A 14,877-nucleotide genomic window follows, 5' to 3' on the forward strand; every position below is an offset into this window, starting at 1 on the left:
CGCGCTGAACAAATACATACTGTTCCCAGATCGGTAGCTGCCTGGGAAGGGTGGGGGCGATGACGTCAAAGTTGACCCAACTTTTCTCTTGACAAGAGAGAGTTTGGGAGAAAGGCTGCCCTGAGAGTTCTGCTTTACATACAGACATAATTTAAACGGTTTTAGAAACTTTAGAGTGTTTTCTATTCAATAATTATTATTATATGCATATATTAGCAATTTTGGAAAAAATATTTTCAGTTTACTATGGGCACGCACTTCCTCCAACGGGGGCAGTATTGAGCCATAAGCTCAAGAGGTTAAGCAGTTAGATTAAACAGCTCCTTTGTAAGATAAATGTTTTAAAATGAAACATGTATGGAAACAGGTGAATTAACATTCCTCAGTTGGCAGGCTCAAGCACGCTAAAACCCACATGGTACCAAAAACTAACTAGCAGAAAATGTTAAAAGGTTAGAAATGATTTAAACACACTTTGCTGTAGGCTACTATTTACTAATTAACAAAAAATCATGCATGTCATGTAAAATATATTCACCCCACCCAGTATTGTAATCAAAACTTACCAGAAAGCATGTAGTTATTGGCTCAGACAGTGTAGTAGTGTGGGCTCAATAGCATCTCAATAGTGTGCAAGATCTTGAGAATCAGCTGTACATGTGATGGAAGAGTGCACTGCACATGTGATGGAAGAATGCATTATGCATGCAGAGGGTTGCAATTCCATTGAATTGGGGATAGTTTAACCAAAATATGCCACAAGACCTAGAATTGCCTTATGTGTATCCCACAAAAGAAAGTTAACTGTTATAAGCTAAAATTCCAAAAATTACCGGGCTAACTTCCCATGGAAAATTCCAGAAATTTACCGGAAAGTTTCCGACCTTTGCAACCCTATGCTTACTAGAGGTTGTAAATTGCATTCAGTGTGGTGTAGATCAGCATGTTGTTTGCGGAACAGTATGTTCTGAATCAGAGAGCCTATTCTGTAATATTTGTCTAAATGTAACATCTATTAAAATGTAATTAGGGTCCCCTGGGAAACACTGACCAACACTTCGGTTCCTACCTTGTCAATAACTCCTACCTGGCTTTTTCATTTCTTGTCATGCAAAACATCAACCATTAGAATAATTATTATTTAGAAGCAACCAGTTGTCCATATTATAGAAAGGAGGGTCTCAGCTTTCTGTAGGTATTTGTTTCTCAATGAAAAAATACTGACCTCAAAACGCACTGTTTTACAAATAAATATCAGATATGGATTTCAAATATGGAGCGTCTGAAATGTGCATCGGTCATCGCAAGTGCAAAGTATTTTTTAGGACATTACATTTATTGATTAATACATTGCTACTAGCAGTAGGTTTTATATTTGTGAATGACACAAATGAATGACTTCATAATCACATAATAAGATGATTATTCCTATTTTTTTCTATAACAACTGAAAAAGTTGGTCTGGAGCCCTGACAATTAAACCTTTACCTCTGTTAGAAGTGTCCTGGCATTGAAACCCAGGGTCGCAAGTTTGACACTAGCTACAGCCAACCACTAAATATGACACATTTTAAATAGCTACAGCACAAACGGAATAAACCCTGAAGATGTATGCAATGTTATACTATATCATGAACCATAATGATAACTATCCAGTCAATTACTGTGAAAGGTAGGTTAGAGTGTTGGGCCAGTAGGCTAACCGAAAGGTCTGGCTGAAGACCCAAGCCACATATATATTTTTAAGCCTAATTGTTCCCACTGTTTAGAGTTGCGGGCAACAAATAGAACGAAAGTGTGAATTCATTTCAAGTCATGCACAAAATAAATAAAGTATGCTATTTAAAGTCTGTGGACTACAGTAGAACATTATAATGGTAACGTTATCACGACCATTAGTTCAAATTGCAACCTACGACAGGTGTCATTCCACCAAACCAGTATGTTGTTTCAACAAGAAAATCCTGGAACAATTTCAAGTATTTGGCATAGCCTACCCGGCGACGACTTGCTTCTCTTCATCTTTGTTGGGTTTCCTCTTTTTCTTGAATTTGAAGAGTTTAAACATTTTACGTCCACCGTCATCTTTCTCCACCGGGTCGGTTAAATTGGCTTCGCTTTTAGAAAACAAGCTTTTGAATGACTTTTTGGAACTACTCTTTTTCGCCATCTTTACGTGTATTCCCGGACACGAGGTCGAGATCTGGCAAAACACCGAATTGTCACGAATCTTGACATGGAAAACACAAGTTTAGCTGAACCTACTGACAGCAAGATGACAGCTGATCCTCGCGCTTCACTCTCTCCGGTTGCACGCGCAGTCGCGCACAGATGAGTGACAACACCGGGAGTCTGTGTATTGGAGTGTAGGTTTGACTCCCGGATTTGTGCATCGTTCCGGTGTGTATCGACGGAAAGTAACACCATAACAATGTTGCCGACTTCACAAAAAAAAAAAGTTTCCTGTCAACAAAAGCATATGCATAATCTGTAGGAACTATTTACCAGTCGTAAAGTCAAATGTGTCCCTCACTATCAAATACATGTTTGAATCCAACTTTAGTCTGAACCGCACCATGTTGCTGCTGTACCCAATACACAGGCTCCCGATGTTGTGGCCCAAAGCTAGCCCTTGTGATGCGTTGGCCAAGCATTTTAAGGAAATCCACATGTCTGCAGATGCGTAAATCGCTCAAATATAGACACAAGCAGAGCCAGACTATTGATAGACAGATTTTCAGACACATATAACATGTCACTTATGCTTTTTGGCTAGATAATCTGACGTCAGTGCGTTCAAGACAACTAGGAGCTCAGAAGAAAACGGAGTGCCGACTGGGAAAAATCGGATTGGATGATCAATCCAACTCTAAATTCCAAGTTGGAAACTTGAGGATCATGCTGCACCCAAGACAACTTGGAAAACTCCTGCCTCCAACTTCAGCACGCTTTTGAAAACTGAGAACTCAGGAAAAAAACAAGCTCTGACTGGGAATATTTGTTTTTAAAGGTCATCCAACTCGAAATTCCAAATCGGAAACTCAGGCCTCCTCCTAGTGCTCCGATTTTTTCCCCCTAGAACTTCGAGATGTTTCCCCTACCAGCTGTGCTGCTTCTCCATGTAGCTTGCGCAGAACAGCTGGTTGGGGAAACCGCTCGAGTTGCACAAAATAGAATATAGCTGTACAGAAAAAGTTTGGAATTACCCAATTTCATGTGTACAACTTCTAAAGACCTGCAACACTACACTGAGAGCAGGTCCGGATTATCGAACAGGCACACAGGATTGAGGGCCCCTGGAGGCCGAGGGCCGGCCTGATAGCATATGAACACGTCATAAACGATGGTAAAAAGTGTAGAATTAAAGGAAATTAGCTTTAAAATGGCAACATTTTCTCTGAACCATGGCAAAATGGGTTGAAATGCAGTTCTCCGTCTAGCCCACACAGCACAGCTGGTAGTGGAAACCGCTCAAGTCGCACAAAATAGAATATAGTAAACTGGAATGACACAATTTCATGTGTACAACATCTAAAGACCTGCATCTCTATACTGCAAGCTTTGACGTTTCTCTAAGAGGACATCATATTTGGGTGTTTTTTGAGCCTTTGTTCTTGTTCTTCCATAGCCTCCATACTGCAGAATGAGCCGTGAGGAAGTCTATTGCAGCCGCATAGGCACCCAATCAGACTGATTGGATTTATTTTGGAATGCTCTCTACTTGTCAGTGTTCCAAACGGGACATTATTTGTATTTTTACCTAAACATGCAAACACCATCAGATAGAATTCATAGCAAGTGGTGCACTGGAATGACATTCAGATGAACTGGAAGGACATTCAGATGAACTGGAATGACATTCAGATGAACTGGAAGGACATTCAGATGAACTGGAATGACATTCAGATGAATTGGAAGGACATTCAGATGAACTGGAAGGACATTCAGATGAACTGGAATGACATTCAGATGAACTGGAATGACATTCAGATGAACTGGAAGGACATTCAGATGAACTGGAAGGACATTCAGATGAACTGGAAGGACATTCAGATGAACTGGAAGGACATTCAGATGAACTGGAATGACATTCAAATGAACTGGAAGGACATTCAAATGAACTGGAAGGACATTCAGATGAACTGGAAGGACATTCAGATGAACTGGAAGGACATTCAGATGAACTGGAAGGACATTCAGATGAACTGGAATGACATTCAGATGAACTGGAAGGACATTCAGATGAACTGGAAGGACATTCAGATGAACTGGAAGGACATTCAGATGAACTGGAAGGACATTCAGATGAACTGGAAGGACATTCACTCTCATGGGATGGGTGGCCAAACATAACTAACTGAAAGCCACACTTCCAATAAACCACAAATCCCACCGGGCACACCACATAATTTCAACAGTGGAGAAATGGGTCATATTTGGTTGAAACGTTGATCAATGAGATTTCAACCTTTATTCACCCACTCGAAAAGACAGCCAGAAGTTTGTTGAATTCTCATTGTCTTATCACTATGATTTCAACCATCTAAAAGCACAACCAAATTACAGAGGAAAAACAATGCCGGGTTTTTGGTATAGTTGTCATCTAAATGTGTTATCACTGCGCTTTCAACTATTTAAAAGTTCAAATGGGAATACAATGTCAGATATTTGAGGATTTATACAACAATTTAATGTGCTACCACTATGCTTCATCTAATAGCACAACCAAATTACCTGGATTGTAGTTGAGATTACATTAAAATTACATAGTGCATAGTTCAATGCTGTTCAAGGTTCTTCACAGATTATTATAATAATTATGGAGATCTCCACAGACCTGCAACCTTTGCATGCTATCTTGAACATGTTGAACATACTCATTCAAGGGGTTTTCTTTATTTTCACTATTTTCTACATTGTAGAATAATAGTGAAGACATCAAAACTATGAAATAGCATGTGGAATCATGTAGTAACCAAAAAAAGTGTTAAAGAAATACAAATGTTTTTTTAGATTTGAGTTTCTTCAAAGTAGCCACACTTTGCCTTGATGACAGCTTTGCACACTGTTGGCATTCTCTCAACCAAATCAAATCAAATCAAATTGTATTTGTCACATACACATGGTTAGCAGATGTTAAAGCGAGTGTAGCGAAATGCTTGTGCTTCTAGTTCCGACAATGCAGTAATAATCCAACAAGTAATCTAACTAACAATTCCCCCAAAAAACTACTGTCTTATACACAGTCTAAGGGGATAAAGAATATGTACATAAAGATATATGAATGAGTGATGGTACAGAGCAGCTTAGGCAAGATACAGTAGATGGTATCGAGTACAGTATATACATATGAGATGAGTATGTAAACAAAGTGGCATAGTTAAAGTGGCTAGTGATACATGTATTACATAAGGATGCAGTAGATGATATAGAGTACAGAATATACGTATACATATGAGATGAATAATGTAGGGTATGTAAACATTATATTAGGTAGCATTGTTTAAAGTGGCTAGTGATATATTTTACATCATTTCCCATCAATTCCCATTATTAAAGTGGCTGGAGTTGAGTCAGTGTGTTGGCAGCAGCCACTCAATGTTAGTGGTGGCTGTTTAACAGTCTGATGGCCTTGAGATAGAAGCTGTTTTTCAGTCTCTCGGTCCCAGCTTTGATGCACCTGTACTGACCTCGCCTTCTGAATGATAGCGGGGTGAACAGGCAGTGGCTCGGGTGGTTGTTGTCCTTGATGATCTTTATGGCCTTCCTGTAACATCGGGTGGTGTAGGTGTCCTGGAGGGCAGGTAGTTTGCCCCCGGTGATGCGTTGTGCAGACCTCACTACCCTCTGGAGAGCCTTACGGTTGTGGGCGGAGCAGTTGCCGTACCAGGCGGTGATACAGCCCGCCAGGATGCTCTCGATTGTGCATCTGTAGAAGTTTGTGAGTGCTTTTGGTGACAAGCCAAATTTCTTCAGCCTCCTGAGGTTGAAGAGGCGCTGCTGCGCCTTCTTCACAATGCTGTCTGTGTGAGTGGACCAATTCAGTTTGTCTGTGATGTGTATGCCGAGGAACTTAAAACTTACTACCCTCTCCACTACTGTTCCATCGATGTGGATAGGGGGGTGTTCCCTCTGCTGTTTCCTGAAGTCCACAATCATCTCCTTAGTTTTGTTGACGTTGAGTGTGAGGTCATTTTCCTGACACCACACTCCGAGGGCCCTCACCTCCTCCCTGTAGGCCGTCTCGTCGTTGTTGGTAATCAAGCCTACCACTGTTGTGTCGTCCGCAAACTTGATGATTGAGTTGGAGGCGTGCGTGGCCACGCAGTCGTGGGTGAACAGGGAGTACAGGAGAGGGCTCAGAACGCACCCTTGTGGGGCCCCAGTGTTGAGGATCAGCGGGGTGGAGATGTTGTTGCCTACCCTCACCCCCTGGGGGCGGCCCGTCAGGAAGTCCAGTACCCAGTTGCACAGAGGAATGCTTCCCAACAGTCTGGAAGGAGTTCCCACATATGCCGAGCACTTGTTGGCTGCTTTTCCTTCACTCTGCGGTCCAACTCATCCCAAACCATCTCAGTTGGGTTGAGGTTGGGGGATTGTAGATTCCAGGTCATCTGATGCAGCACTCCATCACTCTCCTTCTTTGTCAAATAGCCCTTACACAGCCTGGAAGTGTGTTGGGTCATTGTCCTGTTGAAAAACAAATTATAGTCCCACTAAGCGCAAAACAGATGGTATGGCGTATCGCTGCAGAATGCTGTGGTAGCCATGCTGGTTAAGTGTGCCTTGAATTCTAAATAAATCACAGACAGTGTCACCAGCAAAGCACCCCCACACCATAGTACATCCTCCTCCATGCTTCACGGTGGGAACCATACTTGCAAAGATCATCCATTCACCTACTCTGTGTGTCATAAAGACACAGCGGTTGAACCCAAAAATCTCAAATTTGGACTCATCAGACAAAAGGACAGATTTTTTTTACATCAGCCGATGTCACAAAGTGCTGTACAGAAACCCAGCCTAAAACCCCAAACAGCAAGCAATGTAGATGTAGAAGCATGGTGGCTCGGAAAAACTCCCTAGAAAGGCCGGAACCTAGGAAGAAACATAAAGAGGAACTAGGCTCTGAGTTGTGGCCAGTCTTCTTCTGGCTGTGCCGGGTGGAGATTATAACAGAACATGGCCAAGATGTTCAAATGTTCATAGATGATCAGCAGGGTCAAATAAAAAAAATCACAGTGGTTGTAGAGGGTGCAAAAGGTCACAGTAGTTGTTGAGGGTGCAACAAGTCAGCACCTCAGGACTAATTGTCAGTTGGCTTTTCATAGCCGATCATTCAGAGTTTGAGACAGCAGGTGCGGAAGAGAGAGAGTCCAAAACAGCAGGCCTCTGTCATCTGAAGGTAGTACACCGAAAACCGTGCACGGGCGGGTCTGGACCCGTTATTTAAAGACCTGGCCTCTGAATTGAGGTTTAAAGAACAGGCCGGTATATATATATATATCTAAGGTCGACAGAGACGGTGATGGAATCCAACCGGCATTGCTTTTCCCAGTCTACAGGACGAGCGATTTAATTAATGTACACATTTAGGAATTATGAAATTCCGATGACAAATTCTCTTGTCAGAATGGGCTCTCCCGCCAATTTGTGCACATTCATTGTTTCATAACTTCATTGTGTGAATTGTTTGCTTTTGATTCTTAGTGTATATCAATTTCCCATTACATGTATCACCAGTTGTACATTTAGTCCTACTTCTATGCCTGCACGTCCTTACTCAACATTGACAAGAGTGCTCCAAACAAAATACAATGACGAAATTGACAGATCTCGTAAATGAAATGAAATAAACCAAAACTTGTTTCTCACAAGTGTAGCATAGGTTGTAAACTCTGCAAACAATGTGTCCACGTTCGACAATGAGAACAGGAAGACTGGAATAATATTCAATGCATTAAAATAAATGACCGTAACCAAAGTTACAAACATTGTAGATTAGTTATAAAAAAAGAGAGACAATTGTGCCATCTGGTTTCCTTAATATAAGGAATTTGAAATGATTTATGCTTTTACTTTTGATACTTAATTTTAAGTACATTTTAAAAATTCCATTTACTTTTGATGCTTAAGTATATTTAAAACCAAGTACTTTTAGACTTTTACTCAAGTAATATTTTACTGGGTGACTTTCACTTTTACTTCAGTCATTTTCTATTATGGCATCTTTACTTTTACTCAAGTATGACAATTGAGTCAAACTTTTTCCACCACTGCCAGAATATTTTATACAATGTTACAAGTTCGCTAGCGCAAGCTTTGTGTAGCCAATGTGAAGTATAGGATATACTTATTTTATCAGGATATGTTCTACCTGAAGGCTGCAATGTTTTTATTTGTTGGCTTTATGTAGGCTATTTGTACATAGTTGGCAATGGCAATAGAAGTTACTTTTTAGATCAGAATCATTTTCGTTTAGATTCAGATAGAATTTTGATTAACCACATGACAATGATTTTGCAAACAATTTGGGATTTTGCTGTCTGGTTCAGGAACGTGAACTTGCAGGAAAGTGTGCATATCTCCAAGTACAGCTCAGACTTTGCATACGCACAACGTCTAGTGGTTGATCAATTGTGGGGGGAATCAGATTTGGGCTGGCTGTGGAAATTAATTTGCTTTGGCATTAATCAAGCAAACACAATTAGTCCAACCTATGATCTTCTGTTTGCTCTGCATGTAATTAGTCCACTACGCCACCAGGTTGGTTCCAGCATGCCATGTTTTTAACTCATATAAAGCTGTTCATTTTAGTCTATTCAAACAGACCTCATTTCAAAGGAAACAAGCACTCATTAAGATCAGGTGTGGCCAACACCTGAACACACTTAACAAAAGACAGGATACAGAGAGTTTTGTTGATGCTGAGAATGGAATGTAATGTTTTTAAATAACATTCTTAGAATGTTCTCTGAATGTTGTTAAAGTTTTATTCTGTTTTTTTTTATGTAAAAAAAAAAGAAGTATGTTCTCAGAACAATGTGAGAATATTCCCAATGTCAAACCAGTTGGAGAACAATCCTAGAACATTACCAAAATGTAAATGAAATGTAACCATGTTTGAACTTTTAGGAAACATACTGTTAAAATAATGAAATACCAAGAAAATAACAAGTTCCTTAAATGTGCTTAGAATGTTCCAAAGCCAAGCAACTATCCTGCACCATTCCCAGAAAGTTGTGCGAAGGTTGTATGCCAAATAAGGACAACCACGCTCTCACCAAGCTCTAAGAAACATGGTACTCTGAACTGTATGTGCTAGCTGGGACGTCTCTCCTTCTCTGACATGACTGGTTTATTCCCACTGCACAACAAATATTAGGCTACCATTTATTCATCCATTGCTCATTCAATAGCCAAGAAGCATCCTCGAAATTAAATAGACTTCAAATATGTGACAGGATGAGTAGGCTACCGTATTATTGTGCTGTATAGAAGCACGACATCCTAGCCTCTCATCTCAGAGTCAGCAAGGCAGGAGATATAAACACAAACATCTACTGATGTTGCTGCCTTGGCTGTTCCTAGGAAAAACCAGACAACAATAGCTTGTTGGACAATTATTTAGACTTATTTGATTTATAATGAGATGCACACTTGCTCTTGCTTGCTGAATGTAAAATGTAAAATTGGCTACAGACTTAAGAACTGGTGGGGAGTTGGAAAAGAGAGAGACAGTGCATCTCAGTGTCAGAGGAAGCCCATATTTTCCTATGGTATCTTAGCACCGATGCATCCTGACAAAATGCACCATATGAGTATTCTGCTAATAATGTACCTTTCTGGACCATATAAGCTGTCGAATAGACCCATAACTGATCCAAATGGTTGCATAATAAGGCCTAGGCAGTATGCAGTAGCCGAAAACAAAAGTGGACATTTGAGCAGTTTTCAAATTAGCCTACATTTACAGCTTATAGACAATAATTGTATGCTCACTTGGTAACAATAATACATTCCTTATTGCACTTTTTTGTTGTAGCTTAGGTGGAAGCTACAATCATTTTCTTAAATATAAGCCTAATCAATAGGGGAGCTTTGCGTGCCCCGGGGATCACAGAGCACAGTCTGAGGTAGTGTTGGTCCCATGTTTCATGAGCTGAAATAAAAGATCCCTGATATTTTCGATATGCACAAAAAAGCAGTTCTCTCAAATTTTGGGAATATCAAGAAGCTGATTAAACAGCATGATCATTACACAGGTGCACCTAGTGCTGGGGAAAATAAAAGGCCACTCTAAAATGTGCAGTTTTGTCACACAACACAATGCCAAAGATGTCTCAAGTTTTGAGGGAGCGCGCAATTAGAATGCTGACTGCAGGGATGTCCACCAGAGCTGTTGCCAGATAATTGAATGTTAATTTCTCTACCGTAAGCTGCTTCCAATGTCGTTTTAGAGAATTTGTCAGTAAGTCCAACCGGTCTCATAACCGCAGCCACATGTCACCACTTCAGCCGAGGACTTCCACATCTGGCTTCCTGCGGGATCATCTGAGACAAGCCACCCGGACAGCTGATGAAACTGAGGAGTATTTCTGTCTGGCCTAGTGGGTGGGTCTATACCCTCCCAGGGCCACCCATGGCTGTGCCTCTGCCCAGTTGCAGCGTATTGCGGCGCAGCTTGCATGGTGCCGCTGAATTCTATGGCACGTTATTTAAGTGTGAACAGGTACCATTAATGCTAGTGAGTGCTAGTTTGACCACCAGAGGGCATCTTTGAGAAGTAATTGATAGCCTTCATTAGTGGCTGTACTAAATAATCTAATAATTTTTTTTTAAACTTAGTGTAACAGTTTCAGTAAGTAATACTGAAGTCGTTCAAAATCATCCATTTCTATTTAGTATAATCAGTGCTCTAACTCCCCCTTGCACTGGTCTGGAGCAATGAAGTGGTGACGCAGGGTATTAACCACAAATGACCTCGAAGTCCCTCGGCATAATCGCAAAACTTTTAGAGGAACAACCACTGTAGGTTACTGTATCTGAGAGCCTTCATCACTCATCCGGTTTATCACTGTCCGCTCTGCACCCTGCCCTACCTATGTTGTCAGAGACGGTGTGTAATGGAAAGACAAACAGCCCAGGACAGTGACGAATGGACCAGGGTTGGACACCAAGATACAACCAGTTAGGCTTAGGTAGAAGTAGGGAAACAGATCTTGAATCAGTTGTTAAATAAAAACAATTAAAGTAAAAAGTAATCCCATTGGACTGAGAGCTTGTGGGGCCAGTCATGTGACGTCTTGGAACAACCAGTTCTTTGTGATAAGAATCTAGCAGTTATGTAAAAGAGAAAGTAAAGAAAGCTCCCAGTTTACCTTCATGTTGTTCTTTTGAAGATAACAAACCACAAAGTGCAAGAATGCACTTTTTTTTCTCTTCCAGCAAAGCCCTGGATCTTTCCTTGTTCCAGGTAAAAACGCCACACCTGGCCTCCCGGGGCAGTGGTTAAGGGCGCTGTACTGCAGCACCAGCTGTGCCACCAGAGACTCTGGGTTCGTGCCCAGGCTCTGTCGTAACCGGCCGCGACCGGAGGTCCGTGGCGCGACGCACAATTTGCCTAGCGTCGTCCAGGTTAGGGAGAGTTTGGCCGGTAGGGAAATCATTGTCTCATCGCGCACCAGCGTCTCCTGTGGCGGGCCGGGTGCAGTGCGCGCTAACCAAGGTTGTCAGGTGCACGGTGTTTCCTCTGACACATTGGTTGCGGCTGGCTTCCGGGTTGGATTGTGCTGTGTTAAGAAGCAGTGCGGCTTGGTTGGGTTGTGTATCGGAGGACGCATGACTTTCAACCTTCGTCTCTCCCTCTCCCCAGCCCGTACGGGAGTTGTAGCGATGAGACAAGATAGTAGCTCATAAAACAATTGGATATCACGAAATTGGGGAGTAAAATACAAAAATAAAGAACGCCACACCTTCACAGAATGTTTTTCTATTTTGCTTCTACTGTATTGTATTATCCGTGTTTGCTCTCAGAGGCCAAGGCAAACAGGACAGGCTCATCAGTGAAATGTGATGACATCATATGGAAACTAAAGCCCTCCTGATAAGAAGCTAGTTGTTACCTCAATTACAATATATAGTAGGGCTAGTGGTGTCAACCTAATGACTACTATTCTATTCTATTATTCTATAAATACATCAACAGTAAGAAGTATGTAAGGAGCCATGGATTGCCCTTTTTCTAAAATGGAAGTCAGTTGGCATCCAGCACACACACACACACACACACACACACACTATAGAGGCCTATGGTTGATTTTATTATTGTGCCCTTAACTTTTAGCATCTCTTACGAAACGGTGCTGTCTTTTCCAGATGTTCAACTTTGACAGGCCAGGGATGTGTGGCCAGAGGATGGAGGTGTGGACTGATGTCGTTGATGCCACAGCCTGGCAACTACAGGAGACCATCTCTATCAGGTTGAAGTGTTGAAACCGTCGCACACACACACACACACAGTTCATTTTGGGTGTTTCCAATTATTTTGTGCCCCATTATAAATGAATGATTGTGTTGTATTGTGTCATTTTAAATAAGAATAGAATATGTTTTTAAACACATTCGCGTTGATGCTACCGTGATTACGAATAATCCTGAATAATGATGAGTGAGAACGTTACAGAGGGTCAAAGATCATGTCCCTAAGAGATGCTAGCCTCTCACCCTTGGCAATAACAGGGGAGATTAGCATGTCTTGAGGTTATGATCTTTGACCCTCTGTAACCTTTTCACTCGTCATTACTCATGATTCATTCAGGATTATCCATAATCATGGAAGTATCCACATTAATGTAGAAGTGTTTAGAAACATATTATATTCTTATTTACAATAAAAGTGAGTCCAAAATGACACAATACATGAGTTCCATTCATTTCTATTGGGTGGGCCTATTCCCTCCCAGGCCGACCCATGGCTGCGCCCCTGCCCAGTCATGTGAAATCCATAGATCAGCCTAATGACTTGATTTCAATGGACTGATTTCCTTTTATGAACTGTAACTCAGTAAAATCATTGAAATTGTTCCATGGTGCGTTTATATTTTTGTTCAGTGTACATATAGAGGGAGAACTGCGAGTTGTGGATGTTTGTTTTCATTGTGCAAAGATAGGCCTAAAACGTCACTCAAATTAGCCGACGCGACTTTTCCTCTGCTACTCCAAAACAAGACCTCAAAAATGGTCGTACATTATGTTCCATGCCATCTGTTATAGGCTTTAGACTTAGCTACAGTAATTTAATGTAACCGCAAATAAATTGATGAAAAATAGGCTTTGTCAAATTTCCTTGTTGTGTCAATAAGGAGATTCAATTTAATCTGGCCCGAGTGCCCGAGTAGGTGTGTTTTGCACCAGGTGAAAGTTAATTGCATTCGTTTTGGAACCTGGCTGCCTCCCGGGCGTTAGCCAGGTGCCCTGTTCAAAGCCTACGGCAAAGTCAGTTATCTTCAGTTCGGAAAGTCTGAGCTCTAGGAAGAGTTTCTGACTTGGAATTCCAAGTTGGATGACCGTTCAAAACAGTTTTTTCCCCTCGGTCGAAGCTCATTTCTATCAGAGTTCCCATTTGTCTTGAATGGACTGAAGTCGGAGGTTGAAGATTTTGGGGTTCCCAGTTCCCAAATTCCCAGTTGTCTTGAATGCAGAAATAGACTGACTAGGCCTACAAAATTGACACAGGAGGGCGCTAAAATACAGCAAATTGTGATTTTCATCTGTTGTGGCACAAGAGGGGTTCTGACTGAACTTTGATACACATTGAGAGAAAATCAATTTCACTGCATTTCCTTATTGTTTGATAGTATTTATGGAACAAATTTACTACAGGATTTTTCTATTTATAATAGAAGAATATCATATCACTTTATCTTGCCTTTGAAAGTCACCAAAAGCAATTGTTGAGTTTAGTTGCAGGTAGAATTTTTTATTTTTTTGCTAAATAACTTAGAATAACTCAATTTCCCCCAGAATAACGTATGATAATGAACAGAACACGAGATAAACACCAGCACAGTCTGGTATCACTTTCCCAGGTCAGTTGAATATGGATGCAGCTCTATGATATCCGCAGAATGATGCGGGGGTAGGGTGCACATCACACACAGCATATACATGAATAAGCACCCTCTGTCTGTACCTTTAAACCAATATAGATTACTGTATCTGAGAGCCTTCATCACTCATCCGGTTTATCACTGTCCGCTCTGCACCCTGCCCTACCTATGTTGTCAGAGACGGTGTGTAATGGAAAGACAAACAGCCCAGGACAGTGACGAATGGTCCAGGGTTGGACACCCAAGATAAAACTTATCTGTGTTTCATTTTTTTATCAAAGGTCCATGTTATAATTTTTTTAAAGTTAGTTTTTGGATTTTGTAGGGGGGATACCTAGTCAGTTGTACAATTGAATGCCTTCAACTGAAGTGTGTCTTCCGCATTTAAACCAACCCCTCTGAATCAGAGAGGTGCAAAGGGCTGCTTTAATCGACATCCACGTCTTCGGCGCCCGGGGACCTCGATAGAGTCTTTACCAAAAATTGTCAGTATGTGATCAAGAGGCAGCAGTGTAGACTGCTAGACAACCCTAGGCCATAGTCTGAATACATATTTTCAATTGAAGGACAGATATTGTAATATAATGTAAGCTTATGTTTCTGTGCAGGTAGCCTAATCCATATGTACTGTATACACTACCATCAATTGGTGTTTGCGAAGGTACATTATGCCTGTAACAAATTATATATATTGTCAGTTAGGCTTAGGTAGAAGTAGGGAAACAGATCTTGAATCAGTTGTTAAATAAAAACAATTAAAGTAAAA

The 14,877-nt window shown here is 41.1% G+C and overlaps 1 protein-coding gene across 2 annotated transcripts in view; it reads right to left on the bottom strand.

Annotated features, from left to right (window-relative positions):
* Positions 1–11,567, bottom strand: part of LOC112229922 — a 90,999-nt gene extending 79,432 nt beyond the window's left edge. The window contains exon 1 of one of the 2 annotated variants that reach the window (XM_024396070.2): positions 11,382–11,567. Coding sequence is in view for 1 of the 2 variants with exons in the window: in XM_024396069.2 (XP_024251837.2) it covers positions 1,998–2,170 (173 nt within the window). In the remaining variant the exon portion in view is untranslated. Of the gene's footprint in view, positions 1–1,997; positions 2,719–11,381 lie in introns of those variants that run through there. The other variant, XM_024396069.2, reaches the window with a different exon arrangement.
* Positions 11,568–14,877: the final 3,310 nt, after the last annotated feature.

This window comes from Oncorhynchus tshawytscha, linkage group LG31 (genome assembly GCF_018296145.1).
Source record: "Oncorhynchus tshawytscha isolate Ot180627B linkage group LG31, Otsh_v2.0, whole genome shotgun sequence".
In the NCBI taxonomy this organism is placed as follows: Eukaryota; Metazoa; Chordata; class Actinopteri; order Salmoniformes; family Salmonidae; genus Oncorhynchus; species Oncorhynchus tshawytscha.